Source organism: Megalops cyprinoides, chromosome 4 (assembly GCF_013368585.1).
Source record: "Megalops cyprinoides isolate fMegCyp1 chromosome 4, fMegCyp1.pri, whole genome shotgun sequence".
Classification (NCBI taxonomy): domain Eukaryota; kingdom Metazoa; phylum Chordata; class Actinopteri; order Elopiformes; family Megalopidae; genus Megalops; species Megalops cyprinoides.
In genome coordinates, this window is record NC_050586.1 from 15,039,139 (window position 1) to 15,054,394 (window position 15,256).

At 41.9% G+C, this 15,256-nt stretch overlaps 2 protein-coding genes across 2 annotated transcripts; both read right to left on the reverse strand.

Annotated features, from left to right (window-relative positions):
* Positions 1-2,502: 2,502 nt before the first annotated feature.
* LOC118776119 (cytoskeleton-associated protein 2-like) lies at positions 2,503-8,996 on the reverse strand. Its single transcript, XM_036526213.1, has 5 exons — positions 8,856-8,996; positions 6,068-6,223; positions 4,906-4,966; positions 4,445-4,586; positions 2,503-2,770 (listed from the first exon to the last, which is right to left on the reverse strand). Exons 1-5 carry the CDS (start codon positions 8,994-8,996, stop codon positions 2,503-2,505), a joined length of 768 nt encoding a protein of 255 aa, XP_036382106.1.
* An 875-nt stretch (positions 8,997-9,871) lies between these two features.
* LOC118776120 (salivary glue protein Sgs-3-like) lies at positions 9,872-14,597 on the reverse strand. The gene is made up of 5 exons (XM_036526215.1): positions 14,476-14,597; positions 13,064-13,130; positions 11,640-11,694; positions 10,019-10,865; positions 9,872-9,918 (listed from the first exon to the last, which is right to left on the reverse strand). The coding sequence occupies exons 1-5, from the start codon at positions 14,513-14,515 to the stop codon at positions 9,872-9,874; spliced, it is 1,056 nt and encodes a 351-aa protein (XP_036382108.1). The 5' UTR covers positions 14,516-14,597.
* Positions 14,598-15,256: the final 659 nt, after the last annotated feature.

Here is a 15,256-nt window from a genome sequence, read left to right on the forward strand (position 1 = left end):
ACCTATTGGTAGGATTCACCAAATTAATTGTTTTAGCGTAAAATGAGGAAAGTAAACGGAGACAGTTTATACTAACAGTCGATTTAAAGCTACGGCTTGAGCTTTCTGCTTTCCAGTTCACCATGTGCCGGTAATATATATGTATACATAAATATATATGTACACATTACTGACCTTACAATAACAATACAACTTCCCAACATTATATATATATATATATAATCTCTACACATTGTATATATTTGTCATATTAGCATTAGGGAAAGGAAAACATCATTCATTAACATTCTCTATGCCAGAAATGGGAAGAGTATAAGTTGCTTACTGTGTTGGAAATGGGAAAGGTAAACATCTTTCCTATCATGAAAAATAGCAAAAACACAAATGCTATTAACTTAAGAACACAGATGTATTGTTCATTATTCATTCTGCATCCACATGTCTGGTTTTGTCCAGTGTGTGTGTCTCATCCTTGACCTGAAAGTACAGGAGAGGGGGAAATCTGGCTTTTTTTTTTTTTTTAAATATTACCATCAGGTGTTTAATCCAGCAGTGTGGCAGCAGGGGTAGCTCTGTATACTAAGCATCCCTCAAAGAGTATGGACTGGTCTCCCGAGCAGCAGCTTTTGGAATGTGTACACCAATGTCAAGATCCTAGAATACTCAACATGAAAAATGACACAATAATAATAATTCGTAATATCCCAGATCTGTGCAGACAAGTAATCTAGCTAGCTTACCTTTTATTGCTTCAATATTTGTAGACCATGAACATCAATAGTCTAAAACTACTCAAGTTTTCCATAAATCACTGGCTCCATTGTTCATCTTGAAATCTCCTCGACCCATAAAGTCTGGCACTGCATACTTATGAGGCCATTGTTGACCAATTACCTTGAAGCACATTTCTGCTGTAAAAAGCACAGAACCACCATGGCCACTTGTGCCTGGCCTACACTCACCACACTATATAATCAGTGAAACCAGAGGGTTGTTTCGAGTCCTGCAAGGGTATGCAGGCCATATGCCCAATGTCAGTAAATACTTCTGAGTTTGGAAAAGGTTGTCCCATTGTGTTTTGGCATGCTTAGACTGGACTATTCGGGAAGATCTTCCCATAGCTGCTAACTTTTGCGCCTTTCTGCCTCTCCCCAGCCTTGCAGGGGACTGACTGGACAATAAACTGACATTTTGCTTAAAATGTATGCATGTTGTGAAGGAGACCTCTTCCTTGGACTGAATGCTAATTGTCAATTGTGTATTAATCAGTTAAGTTTGTGCACATGTTGGCAATTTGTTTGGGGAGCCAGCCGATTGGGTAACGAGTCATACCTGACTAATTGAAAGGTCATTAAATACAGGTGTGGCTGGGGAATAGAGAGGCTCACGTTGTCCCTACTGGTGCTATGCATAGGCTGGTTTCCTTTGGTATGTTGTTTGGTTTGTATTTATTTGTATATTTGTAAATTGTTTTCTTTTAACCTTTTGTTCTTTTGGCTCATTTATGAGAAGTGTTGGCCAGCTTTTCTATAAGCGGTGTGAAGTAGGATTCACATTCTCTGCAACAAACGAGTGACCCACAATGAGCAAGGAAAAGAGAACAAAAAAGAGGACCTGAGAGGGACTATGTCTTTGCTGACCTGGGGGCCCTGGAACAGGGAGCAACTCGGGAATCCTTTGGAACTGGTGATTCCAGGAGGGAGAGCTGGTGTCCGGTGCAGCAGAAGAACAGTTTGGGGGACCAGAGAGGAGACTCCCAGTGACCGATGAGAGTCCACCCTATAGCCCTTGGTGGGAGAACAGCTGGGGAGCCCCGGGAGGCTGGGGAGAGCCTTGGGGTCAGCCGTTTTCCCCCGAATGTATAAGGGGGGGATTGGCATCTGCAAAGCTGGAGGGAACACTCCTGATATCTAGCAGTCCTGGGTTATGTGTTTGGGGACACATAAGATTTCAACGAATCCACAACATTGAGCCATGCATAATATTTTACATATATTACATTGATACAAATATATTTCAGCATCTTTAGAAGACACATCAGCACAGAGGAAAGCCCTAAAATATTTCTCAGAAAACTATGCCTGCTAAGGGTCTTGTCATTTTCTCATATCTGTGCTAAATCTGTGTAAATACTTTAATCCACAGCCACAAGGCAACAGGTGTTCGAGACAACAGCCATCAACTCACAAATATGCAGGGATAAGACCGCTGTTATCTTATTTGTTGTGCTTTTACCCATGTATTCTATTCTTGAGCACTCAACTGTGCATTTCAGTTGCTACTCAAGGAGAAAACAATTTTAAGTTGATGACCTGCCATTGGCCGACAGCCTACGAAATTCAGAAGTTGCACCACTGTCTTTTGAGGCCTACAGGGTTAATTATGGCAGGATAGACACCTCAGAGTTGGTCACCACTGGCCTAGGTAGCTGAATGACTGAAGAAACAGGGTAGCAAAGTGTGTCCCTCTCCCTCCCTGTCCTCCAATGCTGAGCCCTGAGGTCTAAAAAAGCTGGATGTGGACCTGGTCCTTCAGAGCCTCATTCGCTCTGTAGATGTAGAGGGGGGAATTCTGGTTTGGGTCGGCGCCAGCCTCTCTCTCCTCTTCAGCCAGCAGGTCCCGGAAGGAGGCCACACAAGGGTCGTGCTCCTGCAGTGCAGCTGGATATCGAGTGGCAGACCTCCCGATTCTCACAGAGCGCCTCACTGGAGTGAAGAAGCGCAGCTCCTGGCCGTCCAGTTTCATGGACTCCTGTTGGCTCCACCAGCCCCTGTGTATCACAGCTCAGTGACCATGTTGCACTTGCATGTCAGACATTTCCAGTCGGGGAATGTGATGAACATCTATAGTTCTTCCTCACGATTTTATCCATTTTAGTGTGATTTTTTTTTTTATACTTGTCTTGCCTCGACAAGGTCTCAACTGGTCTGACTTTTTTTTTTTTGCCTCAGAGGGTCTTAATGTGATTTGAACACTTGAGGAACCAAACCATTTCATATCCTGATGGCAAACGTGCTATGTAATGTACAGGGGATAGACAAGATAATGGAAACACCCAACAATACATGAATATTTGTTAAATACTAAGCAGGTGGGCTACCTCATGTCCTCAGAAGAGCCTCCTTGGAATGTAAAAAGTTTTGAACCGTTTCTTATGGGATTCTGGGCCATTCATCAAGACAGAAATTCCCCAGTTGGAAAGATTGAGAAATCTGAAATATCTCTCTGTAGAAAAAGCAGAAATCTGCTCTACACTCTACATTTCAGACCTTCCTACAAAGGTTCTGTGATGTTTAGATCTGCTGATTGGTGGAAGGTTAGACCAGTGTTTCTCAACCCTCTCCTGGAGGGCCCCCTGCCCTGCATGTTTTAGATCTCTCCCCGCTCCAACACAGCTGATTCAAATGATCAGTTTGTTATTAAGCAGCTTCAGGAGTTCATAAGGAGTTGATCATTTGAATCAGCTAATGTTTTTACACCAGCAGCAACATATCATTTGTCTCTCTATTTTCTTCAGCTTGTTATAGGCTTTAAGCCTGATACAATGTTGCACTTTTGAGCAAGCCACAGGTCCGCTGCCCTATGTCCGTCTGCAAGGGGAAGGGAAAGTGCCAGAGCAATTGCGTGGGCTGCGATTCGCATCTCCTTCATTGTCAATATTTTTTTTTATGATATATGAAAAGCTCTAAGATAAGATTATTAATCATAACTACTACTCATGTTGTATCGGCTGTTGCCTAATTGGAGCAAATTCAGGTGTGACACTCAAGATTGATAATATTAAACTTTATATTAATTAAAATGAACAATGGGGATACACAGCTACTATTAGAGACCAGCGCTTATTCACTAAAATATGGTTTTATACCTGACCACTAAAAGGAGCCAGCGCTTATTAGAGACACTGTGTTTAATACAGGTTTAACAGTACTTTCTTCCACTGCTCAGAAGTTGAGGTGTTGTGTTAAACCAGGCTATGTGTTGTTGCACAATGGCTGTGGTTCCAAGTGGTTTATGAATGGCAGCCCAACCATAAATTCAGCTTTGTGAAGTTTATGACTTGAGATGGGGTCATGGTGGTATAGATTAAGTTCTGTGGTAATTTCTGAGGCCATTGTTTTGTGATTTTTAGGAATTATCCTGCTAAGTGTTAGTCTACCCCACCTGCTGAGCTTAAAATTGTGACCATTTCCGCTTTTCTGATGCAGTGTTTCCTTGTTTGGCTTATGTTGTCATGATATGACATGGTTCCCCCTTGGCACATTAAATAATGTTGCTGTTTCTATGACTGATGCACCTGCAATTTGGGCACCAACTATTTGACCTGTAGAACCATTTTAATTACAATTTAGTTATTTCAGAATGCAAATACTCTCTCATTTGGCGTTTCCATTATTTTGTCTCAGCCCTTTAAATATGTGAGTGTCTGAGTGTGCAGATGTACCCTGGAGTGGCTGTGATCTTGTACTTCACTACAGATGAGCCCTCCTTCTCCCCACGGATCATAGCACTCATGGCTACGGGGGTGGTAGATAAAGCCGTCTCCTGGGCCTCTTGACCCAGACTGTCCTCCTTTCCCACAGCACCTTGTACAAATTGAAATTCATTTGAAGATCAAACACAAAAGACAAGATGAAGACTTTTCAATTCAATCATAGTGCTACTATGTGAAACATTGACAAATTTCCATTTTCCACATTTCTCCTAATCCTCCAGATATTCTCCGGCACATGACGAACAAGCAACCACTAACATCAAATGTGGATGGAAGAGCCTCTTAAAAGCCTTCCATGTTAGCCAACTGACAGAAGTAGGGAGCCAAAAGCTGATAAACACTTGTAAGAAAGTAATTAAAAAATGAAAAGAAAAAAAAAAAAGAGAATTGCAGCCCTTCAGATGCCCCACCTAGCGCCGTTTCCTTTTTCTTCATTATCTCAAACACCACTGCCCGCAGGTCATCCACTGGCTGCATGAGAGAGAGAGAAAAAGAGGCAAGCTAAGTTAAGCTAGCTAAGGCAAGTGTGTCAGTCATCAAAATACCACCATATGAGTAATGCCTATGAACAAAAGCATTTTTCAGCCTGAAAATTTCCAAGACCCCTGGGAAAGCTGCACAAGACACAAAAACAGTAATGTTACTCATATAATTGTTCAACAGCTTGCATGACATGCCAACATTCTTGAACATTCTTGATAAACACACTGAACAGCCTATTTCCCAAAAACCTCAAACACAAGCCAGACAAAACTCATAATCCTAGAGTGAAATTGTAGTGTAGTACTCGTGTGTAGAACCTCATCAATTGTTATTAACAGGTACTAATTACTTTGCAAGGGAGCACAAAATTCAGTTCACTTGGAATGCCTTAGGAATAAAGGTTACGGTGTAGTCAAGACGAGTAGCCTTTAATTTCATTTGAGTCAGAGGCCCCCAAGAGTGCTGACTGGCAATATAATATGGTCCATACATCCATAAGGCACAGACAATTCTCAGCAGTGCAAAAGCAGTCACTAAAAGTAAACAGCTGTTTAACATTGCATTAAAAGCCAAGTAGGTTTTCACACTTTCACTACAGTTGAGTCCTTTAAAGTAACTAGTCCCTTTCTTACTTATGCCTATATACTATTTTCAAAAATGGTGATTAAACACCTAAGCCATCTAAAAAGCTATCTGATGTGGCAATAGATGAAATTTAAATCAATTTCTCTTGATATTAAAATACAGATATTACGGAGTCCAATCAGTAGAAGTTAAATATCATGTTTGACATTTTAATGAAAATGTCAAATGAAATTCGAAAATGTCAATGAAACTGTGCCATCATAATCTTTCTGCCTGTAATAGATATAAAGTGGTGAAAGTGGTTTGGTTAATATTTCCTGTTACTCCATCTAAATTATAGCAAGGTGTCTAAGATGCTCAATCAATGAATCTGTCACTGTACAGCTGAGCTGTCAATTACCTATATTTTCAAGGATGTAAATAAGTATTTGAAGCCAATGGTTAAACAACACTCTACATGTATGGGATTACAGTGCCCAGAGAAGACTCAGCAGTGAGACTTACCTCCAATACCACTCGTACAGCTTCTTCAAATAACGGGAGCACCTCCAGGTTCCCGGAACGCTCCATGAGTCGTGCCTGGCAGATCCAGTACTTTGCAAACTTCTTTGCTATGGGCACTCGAGACAGTACCTCCATCACCTGTTCGGAGGGGCAACCCTAAGGAACACACACAAACACAAGCTATCTGAGCACAGGACAGGTGATCAAGCACAGAAATAGAGGAAAATATATTCTTCTGTTTGTGCTGTGTGCCATTGGCTATGACGTAAAGCTAGCCTAGTCTGGAATTTCAGAAGTGCACTTACACTTTCATTTACACTTCCCTTTCTTTTGAAGATCAATTTTGTGGACCCAAGCTGACACCACTTATATAAACAAAAGTATCTAATGTGTCAAGAGACACATTCATTGACAGAAATAATCTCAACATCAGTTCAAAAAAGTAACAAAGTTAACCCTGTAATATAGGTTGTTTTAACTCCCTTAAAGGAAATTGTGGGGCTCCCTAGTGGCTCAGACAGTAAAGGTGCTTGTTAAAAACTGGCCACACAATCTACCAATGATGACTGGGAGACCACAGCAGTGATACAAATCAGCTTCATTCAACCATGGTTGGGTAATGTGGCCATACTTCACTCGTCACACCACAGAAACACCCAACAGAGGGTGCATCCTCCTGATACTGTCTGACGTGTGGTGCACTGTGGGATTTTAAGTGTAAAAAGCTGTCACATTGGCTTGCATGTGTATTGGAGGATTGGATATGTTTTGCCCTGCAGATACAGTAGTTATCACAGTGGAGTGAGCTTGAGGCTCAACTGCCATTTACTAGCAGTTGGGTACACAAGGGTGAAAAGATGAAAACAATAAAAAAAGAACAAATGCAGGTATTGCAAACATTTTCACCTTTACCAGTTTAACGGTTCAGTAGTGAGTGATTGCGATGTGGGGGTTCCAAGATTTTAAAGTAGGTTAGAAAAAAAAGAAGAAAATAATCAGTCATCAAGTTATTCAAATATTTGTTTGCAAATCCAGCACAACAAATTGTTTTTCTGGAAGCCTACAAATGTACCGTAAAAGCCTAGTGCATAGCCCTCCTTCTCCTTATTACTGTGGAAGCGTGCTCTGACAAGCACCAATGAACTGATAAAAGTGGCAGTAACAAAAATCTTAGTAAATGCTGGAAATCAGGTGGCACCACAAAGGCAATGAATCAAATGGTTCCTTATCGTTCAGTATCATGCTTCTTCTATGCTTTTTTCCCTTTAGGTAACCCTACTGTGGAATCTCTTAATTGTATATTGTACCAGGCTCGCCTTGCCACCTCAGTTGCACTGGACCACTGAGGCCAGACACATGCAGTCCTCTCCTACACTCACATGCAGCAAATGGATTCATACTGCTCACTAATGACAATGAAGTCATACAGCTCACTATAGCACAGTGGCCATTCACTTAAGGGTTGTTGTGACTCCACTTACTTCATTAAGCAACTCGCAGGGTGTCTGTGAATGGTGACACGATTAACCCCTGCTGACATGCCCACCCCTATCCCCGACACAGCAAAGCCAATTTGCTCTGCCACTGTAGGCTAACAGCATGCTGGTCCCTTGGTTCACTTGAGAATGGAATCCATCCTTTCCCTTCTGTAACATTTTACAGAGCTCAGTCATTTTCCAGTTCCACCGGTCCAGCATTTTCCTTTAAGTAATACAGAGGATATACAGTTCAACAATCTTCCACCTCCACAGTATCACTATTGTTACTATTATCAACATCACTGTAGCGCCACACCAAGAATGCTGTGTTTTTATGAGAGAGCAAACCAGAACAGTCAGGCTTTAATTTCTCGTGCTAACCAAGGAAATGTTTCCGCAATAAGATGTGCTGGTATTTCTGGCATTTCCCTCACAAACTCTGGCAATGTTTCCCTCACACTGGTTCTTCCTAAGAGCCCCTCAACAACCTTTTCTCAAAACTCAGCTGCCTGCATGGCGCAGTTGGCACTCTCCTTGAAGATAATGAACGCAATCACAAGTGCTATGCTTTTGCGTGGCGATAAAGCTGATGGTACCGCTTCATTTTTCAGTGCTGGAAGCTGTAGTGTGAGCACAGCTGACCAGGAGTCAGAACTACTCCAAACTCTTTGTGGCCCTGACCTCTTCTCCAGTCACTGACTGCCAGGCAGCCTGCCCTGCCACTGTGGGGGATGCCCCTTCGTCTCACCCCTTGATGTCAATCTCTTCATTTAAAGCTCCCAGTCCCTCACCCCTCACTATCCTCTGCAAACATAAGAAATTCCTTGTTGCTTTTGCTACTCCAAATGAATATGAACTCTTTCACAACTGCCATTGCTCTTTCAACTCAAACTACCCTAGACACTTGTAAAACAGGGATATTACCATAAACACAAATGATACAAAGTATTCACTGTCACTGGGAAAATACACTTCAAATTTCACATAGTAACACATCTTTAATTGGGTGTAAAATATAAAAAAGTGAACTACACAAGTTTGTTGCCTGAAGTCACCCAGGGCAGTCCAGGGCATGTTCAGATCTTCTGAGACTATGGTCACCCTAGGCAGCAAATGGGTTTAACATGTATCATGAAATAAAACAAGTCTGATTTGTATAACTGCTTTAACCGAAGCCAGCCAACTCAAAATAAGCCCTGTTTCTTCCAAACATACATTATCATGCCGACCTCAAGGGGGTTCACTGAGCTCCACAGCCACCACCACAAAAGAACAGGTGAGGCCAAACAAAAGCTAGGCAGTACTGGTACCTCCTGCAGCAACTTAATGCAGTCATCGAGGGACCGGTCGATGGTGCAGACCAGACTGTGAGCCTCCTCTTCCTCCTCCATTCTAGTCCAGTAGTGCTCAGGGATGACTGGAGTCTTCTTCACACACTGGCGCACAGGCATGGGTGGCCGTTTGTATGAAATGCCCTTGGCCTGGCGCCATTCCTGCAGCTTCCGTCTGTAAAACAGTGAGAGCTTATAAGAGCTAGTCACATAATGGAAGGCAAAGGTGCTAAAAGATATATTAATCTTCCAAAACAAACATTAAAAAGTCCAATTTTCATTGCAGATTGGAATCTTCCATACATAATCAGTCAGTTATTACAATCAAAGGTGACCATCAACTGGCTTTGTTCACTAAACAGAAACATTATTCCGATGCATTATACCTATCCACATTTTTGAACTGCAATAGGTTGTATTATCACTTATTATTTGCATGCAGTTCGAGCAGCTGCCCTTTGACTGTGAGAAGCTTGATCTAAATTTCATATTCTTAATAGCGTGATGGAATTAGATTTGTTTTTGTCCAAATGCTGAAATATGCAGGAAGACTCACAGCCTCTCCTCCTGAGCTGTTGTCAGCTGCTTCTTGCTCTGTGGTGGGACAGTGCCAATGAGCCCAGGGCCAGGCCTTGTCGCTCTTGCAGGAGTCTTCAGGTCTTCTGGATCCAAGGCCTGCTTAGTGTGTCTGACAGTACGGGGGACCGTGTGCATTGTAAATGGGACACGTGGCACACACGTGTCTGTGTCTCTGTGGAGTCCCATTTCAGGTTGAACTTCTGTAATAGTTAAGTTGCCGGCTGGCACCAGCACACCAGGCACATGTGCTTCGGTAACGGAAATTTGTGGGTTTGCCCCCACAGTGTCAGTGACCTTTCGCTCCCCTTCTGCCAAACTTGTGCCCACTCCTATGGTGCCATTTCCAGTCCCTGCCAACTGGCTTCCCTTGCTCCTTATATCAGCCATAGCCTGACGCACTGCTCTCTCCAGTGCCTTCACTTGCCTCCCCTTCCCTGCACCGCCAGCCTCAGAAGCAGGAACTCTGGGGCATGTCGCAACTTGGGTCGGCTTGAATGAATCTCCTCTGAGGTTGGGCCTTAGCTGGGTAGCCTGCTTGTCAAGGTTCACAGGCCGTGCAGGACCTTGCATTATTTTAGTTTGGCGACGGTGTAAATGAATCTTAAACTTGTTTGTGACAGGCTCTTTATTGCTAATCACAGGTTTAGATCCTGTACTGTTCAAAATGGGTCCATGCTGCCCTGTCTCTACTGTAGTCTTGTTCTGGAGAGTACTGCTGGGTTTCTTGGTTACAGTAGCGCTGAAGTTAGATCTGGTGTCCCTTTTAGTAGGAGCAATGACAATGGATTTGGTGGGGGCTACTGTTGTTGGAGCAGTTAAACTGGAATGTTCCCTGATTGTGGTGGCTTTATCAGGCCCTGATTTGGCTGGTACTACTTTGCTGAGGAGTGTTCGTGTTGGGGCAGCAGAAATGGGGCCTTCTCTGGGACGGGCAACTCTGTTAGAACATTTTTTGGGTTGGGTAGTGGTGTTGGGGTGTGTTCTTGCTGGGGCAGCTGTGATGAGGCATGCTGTAGTCTGGGAACTGATGTTGACATCAGAATACTTATTAGTCTGGACGGAAGCATCATGTTTTGTTCTGGCATGGTTAGGTGCACTTGTGCCATTGTTGCCCTGAGGAGCTGTCCTGGGGCATATTTTGGCTGTGACAGTGGTGACAGTTGTAGCCTTGCGTGGGACAGCAGGGTGGGGGCATATCTTGGCTTGAGTGGTGGTAGGAAGGCAGGTGGTGGCTGTAACTGCAGAGTGAGATGGATTCTTTCTGCATTCTTTGGCAGTGTTGGTGGTAGCAGAAAATTGGTGAGCAGTTTGAAGAACTCGTCTTGTAGTTCCAGCAAATGGCTGGGGCTTGTTTGTAGCCCATTTAACCCTTGTGGGTCTCAAACCCTGGTTCTCTTTCTCCACGTCAGACTGAAACACACAATGACATTACAGCAATGTATAGAAGGAGTGAAAAGAAGATCGAATGCATGCTGCTGTGTATAGGCCTACACACACGTACACTATATGGACAAAAGTATTCGGATGCCTGACCATTACATTGTAATGACATTGTATTCAAATACATATACTTTATTATGGAGTTGGTCCCCCTTTTGCAGCTATAACAGCTTCCACTCTTCTTGGAAGGCGTTCCACAAGATTTTGGAGTGTTTCTGTGGGAGTTTGTGCCCATTCATTCTGTAGAGCATTTATGAGGTCAGGCACTGATGTTGGACGAGAAAGCCTGGCTCACAATCTCTGTTCCAGTTTATCCCAAAGGTGCTCGATGGGGTTTGAGGTCAGGGCTCTGTGCGGGCCAGTCAAGTTCTTCCACACCAAACTCATCAAACCATGTCTTTGTAGTCCTTACTTTGTGCACTGGGGCACCGTCATGTTGGAATAGAAAAGGGCCTTCCCCAAACTGTTGCCACAAAGTTGGAAGCATAGCATTGTCCAAAATGTCTTGGTATGTTGAAGCATTAAAATTGCCCTTCACTGGAGATAAGGGGCCTTACCCAAACCTTGAAAAACAGGTGTAGCCAAATACTTTTGTCCATATAGTGTATATACATACCTGTGTGCATGTGTACGTATAAAGAAAGATTAAGCCTTCTTTACAGATTCAGAATTTTTATCTTCACACACATACCAAAACTACAGAAACTTCACTAGCACCAAAACATATATAAATGCAGGACTTACAGCGACAGACTTCACAGAAGTTTGGGGCTTAATGAGGTTGTCCCGCAGGTAGGGTCTGAGGAAATAGGTTAGGGATAAGGGGCAATACTTATATTCAAACTAAAAACATACAGCCAGATGCTACTTCCAACAGAGCAGTGATTTTTGAAATGCATTTTAATCAGAAATTAACAAAGCACAGGTGCCACTGCATCACTGCACTGTTTGAAATCACCAGCTGCACATAAGGCTCATCTCATCACTACAACCTCTACAAGAACCCAGGTTTGAAACTCGCTCGCTGACCCACGTAACATCTAGTTAATATACACAACGCAGTCTACACCCGTTACAGAGGCAAGTATCTGATCAACTCAGAGGTGCCTGTCGCATCACAGGGAACCTGACAGCAGTAATAAACTTTTGTCGACTTACACACACCTATCCACAGGATTAATTTGTGCCTCTACTGTTGGCTCCTGGCCATTGTCAACTGATAAAACAGATGTTATTGAACCCAAGCCATCGGAGTCACTGTGTACTGTTGTTTCAAACAATGAATAATTGTTACACAGAAAGAGAATAGGGTCATAAGCTGTAACTATCTCTTTTAACATCTCTAGCTGTTCCAGTAATGTGTGCTGTGTGGTTGACGGTAAGATTACGAGTGACATCATAAACTGTAATGCTCTCTATTGCCAAGATCTGTGTATATAAAGAGCAAAAATTGCAAAAGTAACACAGTTGTCTGCCAACATGAGGTACACATACTGAGCCTGTAGCAACTGTTTCACGGCCGCAGTAAACAGTTGTTTTGGCAATACAGCTGTTAGTTGTTAATAGCTATCTAAGCAGCAGGCTTTGAGAAGTATCAATCTATGTGTTAGTTGAAAGTTACAAATGCTTTCAATATGGCTTAATCAGATGGCCAAGTACACTGATGCTGCATGCAATTCTCAATGCATATGCCTAAAATACTTCAAAATAAAGACTTAAAATCATGCATAAAAGTAAGTTCATATGAAACTTAATATAGCCCAACCTGTGTTTCTAATTATTAAAAAGCATGTAGATGTGTTATGGTGTGTTCTGATAAGACACGATTGAGTCTTATATAACAAATGCAATTAAAAACAGACAAACTGTACTATATCCACAGTTACTGGGAATAGTTAGGAGGAAACAGGACTGTATTTGTGCTCCACAGGGCTGTATATCAACCACAATGTTCATATTTATGTGCACATAAATTTGCTAAGTTATACGTTTTTGTTTGAAGAAATCTCATGATGTTCATATACATCTGAGTACAATTTGAAGGCATGTGTGATACTTGGATCGGACTGTGGCTGTCCAGGAATAACATTGGCTGCTCTTGGGTTGGAAACAGGAAACAATCTAGCTCTCAAGAACAGGACTGGCCAGTCTTTGCTAGTTCTGCTTACTTTGGGTTAGGTGGTCTCAGCTTGCCCTTTGCTGCCAGGTACTCCAATAATTTCTTCTTGCGCAGTTCTACGGAAACAAAAGAAAATATTCACGTAAACTGGTCTCATAACTGATATTGAATGTACTGAATTTGCACTTGACTATAAAACAATTTGTATCAGTCTTCACTGGATTCCAAAATAATTTACCGGTCTTCATCTGAAAGATTACATGCCTGACTGTAAAAAGGACAAACAAAATCACGAAAAAAAAAAAAATCATTAATTCATATGCAGCAAACAGTTTGCTGAAAGGTTTCTTCTGTCACTAACAGCTCACCGTGTTGCTCATTTTGAAACACAAAGTGAAATACAAATCACAGAACCACTTTAAGCAATATATACAGTGAGAAAGGAGTTTTTGGAACACACTTCGTTATGTTTCTGACTGGATCCTGTCAAAGGTTATGCTGGTGTACACAGTGCAATTTTATGTATCATCAAACTTGACTGAGTGGTTTTTCTACAGCCATCACGTTTCTAATATAAACAAACTAAGTATTTTAATTCTTATAACTCTGTTACCCTTAACGGAGATACAAATGACCATGATAGGAATTTGGATAGTTTTACCATTTACGACTTCTGTAAATAAAAAGAAAATTTTACCTGAATGTCATATAATATACTATTTATTTCAACTGATATCTGATGATGAATGTACTAAATCTTGAGCAATATTTATGTCTCTCGCGACCACGAACGAGAGCAAACTGGTGTCTCAAGTACAGAGACCCAGGAGGCAAGGGAGCAACCAGGGCATTTGTTCAGCCACATATTGACAATATTGATCATAGTGACTTACATATCACGTATTAATCCCTATTCTAGCTATTCCACGTTAACTTTACCGTTACGTCACTTTGCGTCTCTGTCCAGATGGTGACATTAGCTACCTACGTTATCTACCTAACGAAAAGTTGCACGTCAAACTAACGTTACTGTTTTGTTGTTTTTTTTCCTCTATTGTTGTTATTCTAGTTAGTTAACCATACCGATCTAACAAGATAGCTACTAATAGTAACAACAGGAGGGTTTTTATGTTTTAGAATGTAAACTAGCTCACTAACATCAGGCTGCATATGTTACGAACGTTAGCTGTTGTCAAATCGGGGACTTTTCATTACATTAAACAATACACACGTGTTACGTAAGCAAGAATGCGCCAGGACTTAGCTAGACTACCATTATGTCCATGTTAGATCAGACAGCAAATTCAGCAGATACAGGACCGGTGACAAAATCAGTTTAAAACACAACTATCCGATATTAATTGCATATCTTTAGCCATAGAGCCGAATGGTCACCCCAAGTCAGTTATGTTATAGCCAGTCACTAGCTGTTAGCTCGACATGATAGCTAAGAAGAAATACCTGGTCCAGAAAGTTTAGGGACGACATCGTGTTCATCCATTGTTGTCGATATGCGTAAACAACTATCTAACTATATACAACGACAGTTAATGTTAGATTTATTAGCCAAAGGATTGAGAAAATGAAACGCGTAACGTTAAAAACTTGTCTTCAGTAACGCATCTGTTCAAAAATTCCCGGATTAACGCCCCTCTCGCGTCATTGGCTCGTTTGAAGTTTTGAATTCAAACGAACTGTAGTTGGTCAAGTCACCAAGCTTTCTCGCGTCGACTATTTCAGGTATTGGTTGCTGTGTATGTTTATTTGAATATTCATGAATACAAATTCGCCCAATGAAATAGATTAATTTTAGTTGCGAAGACCGGTGGCTTTTATTTGCAGGCACAGTGAGACCCCCAAACCTGAGTTTGTGGTCTTGTTAAGACTAAATGCGCCCTGGCACGTTAAGGGCTAGCTGGTACAATACTACTAGCCAACTAGCGTTAAATGACGTCTTCCTAAATGAGCTAACGCTAATTTAAAAGCATAATACATTTAACTTCCACTCATCCCCCAACACTCAAGATTTTAAGGTAACTGGACAGCTACACCATTTGGAGAAAATGCTTGCTCGCAAGTTGGCTAACCTATGAACATATACTGAGTTTTATAGTTTGCGGGCCACGCTGGTAAACGTTTCGAAACGTTAGCTAGCTTCTTTACATTAACACGTACAAATGACGAATCTGGCAAACATTTGTAGACACTTGGGTAGGTGATCGATTTCATCAAAGCAATAATA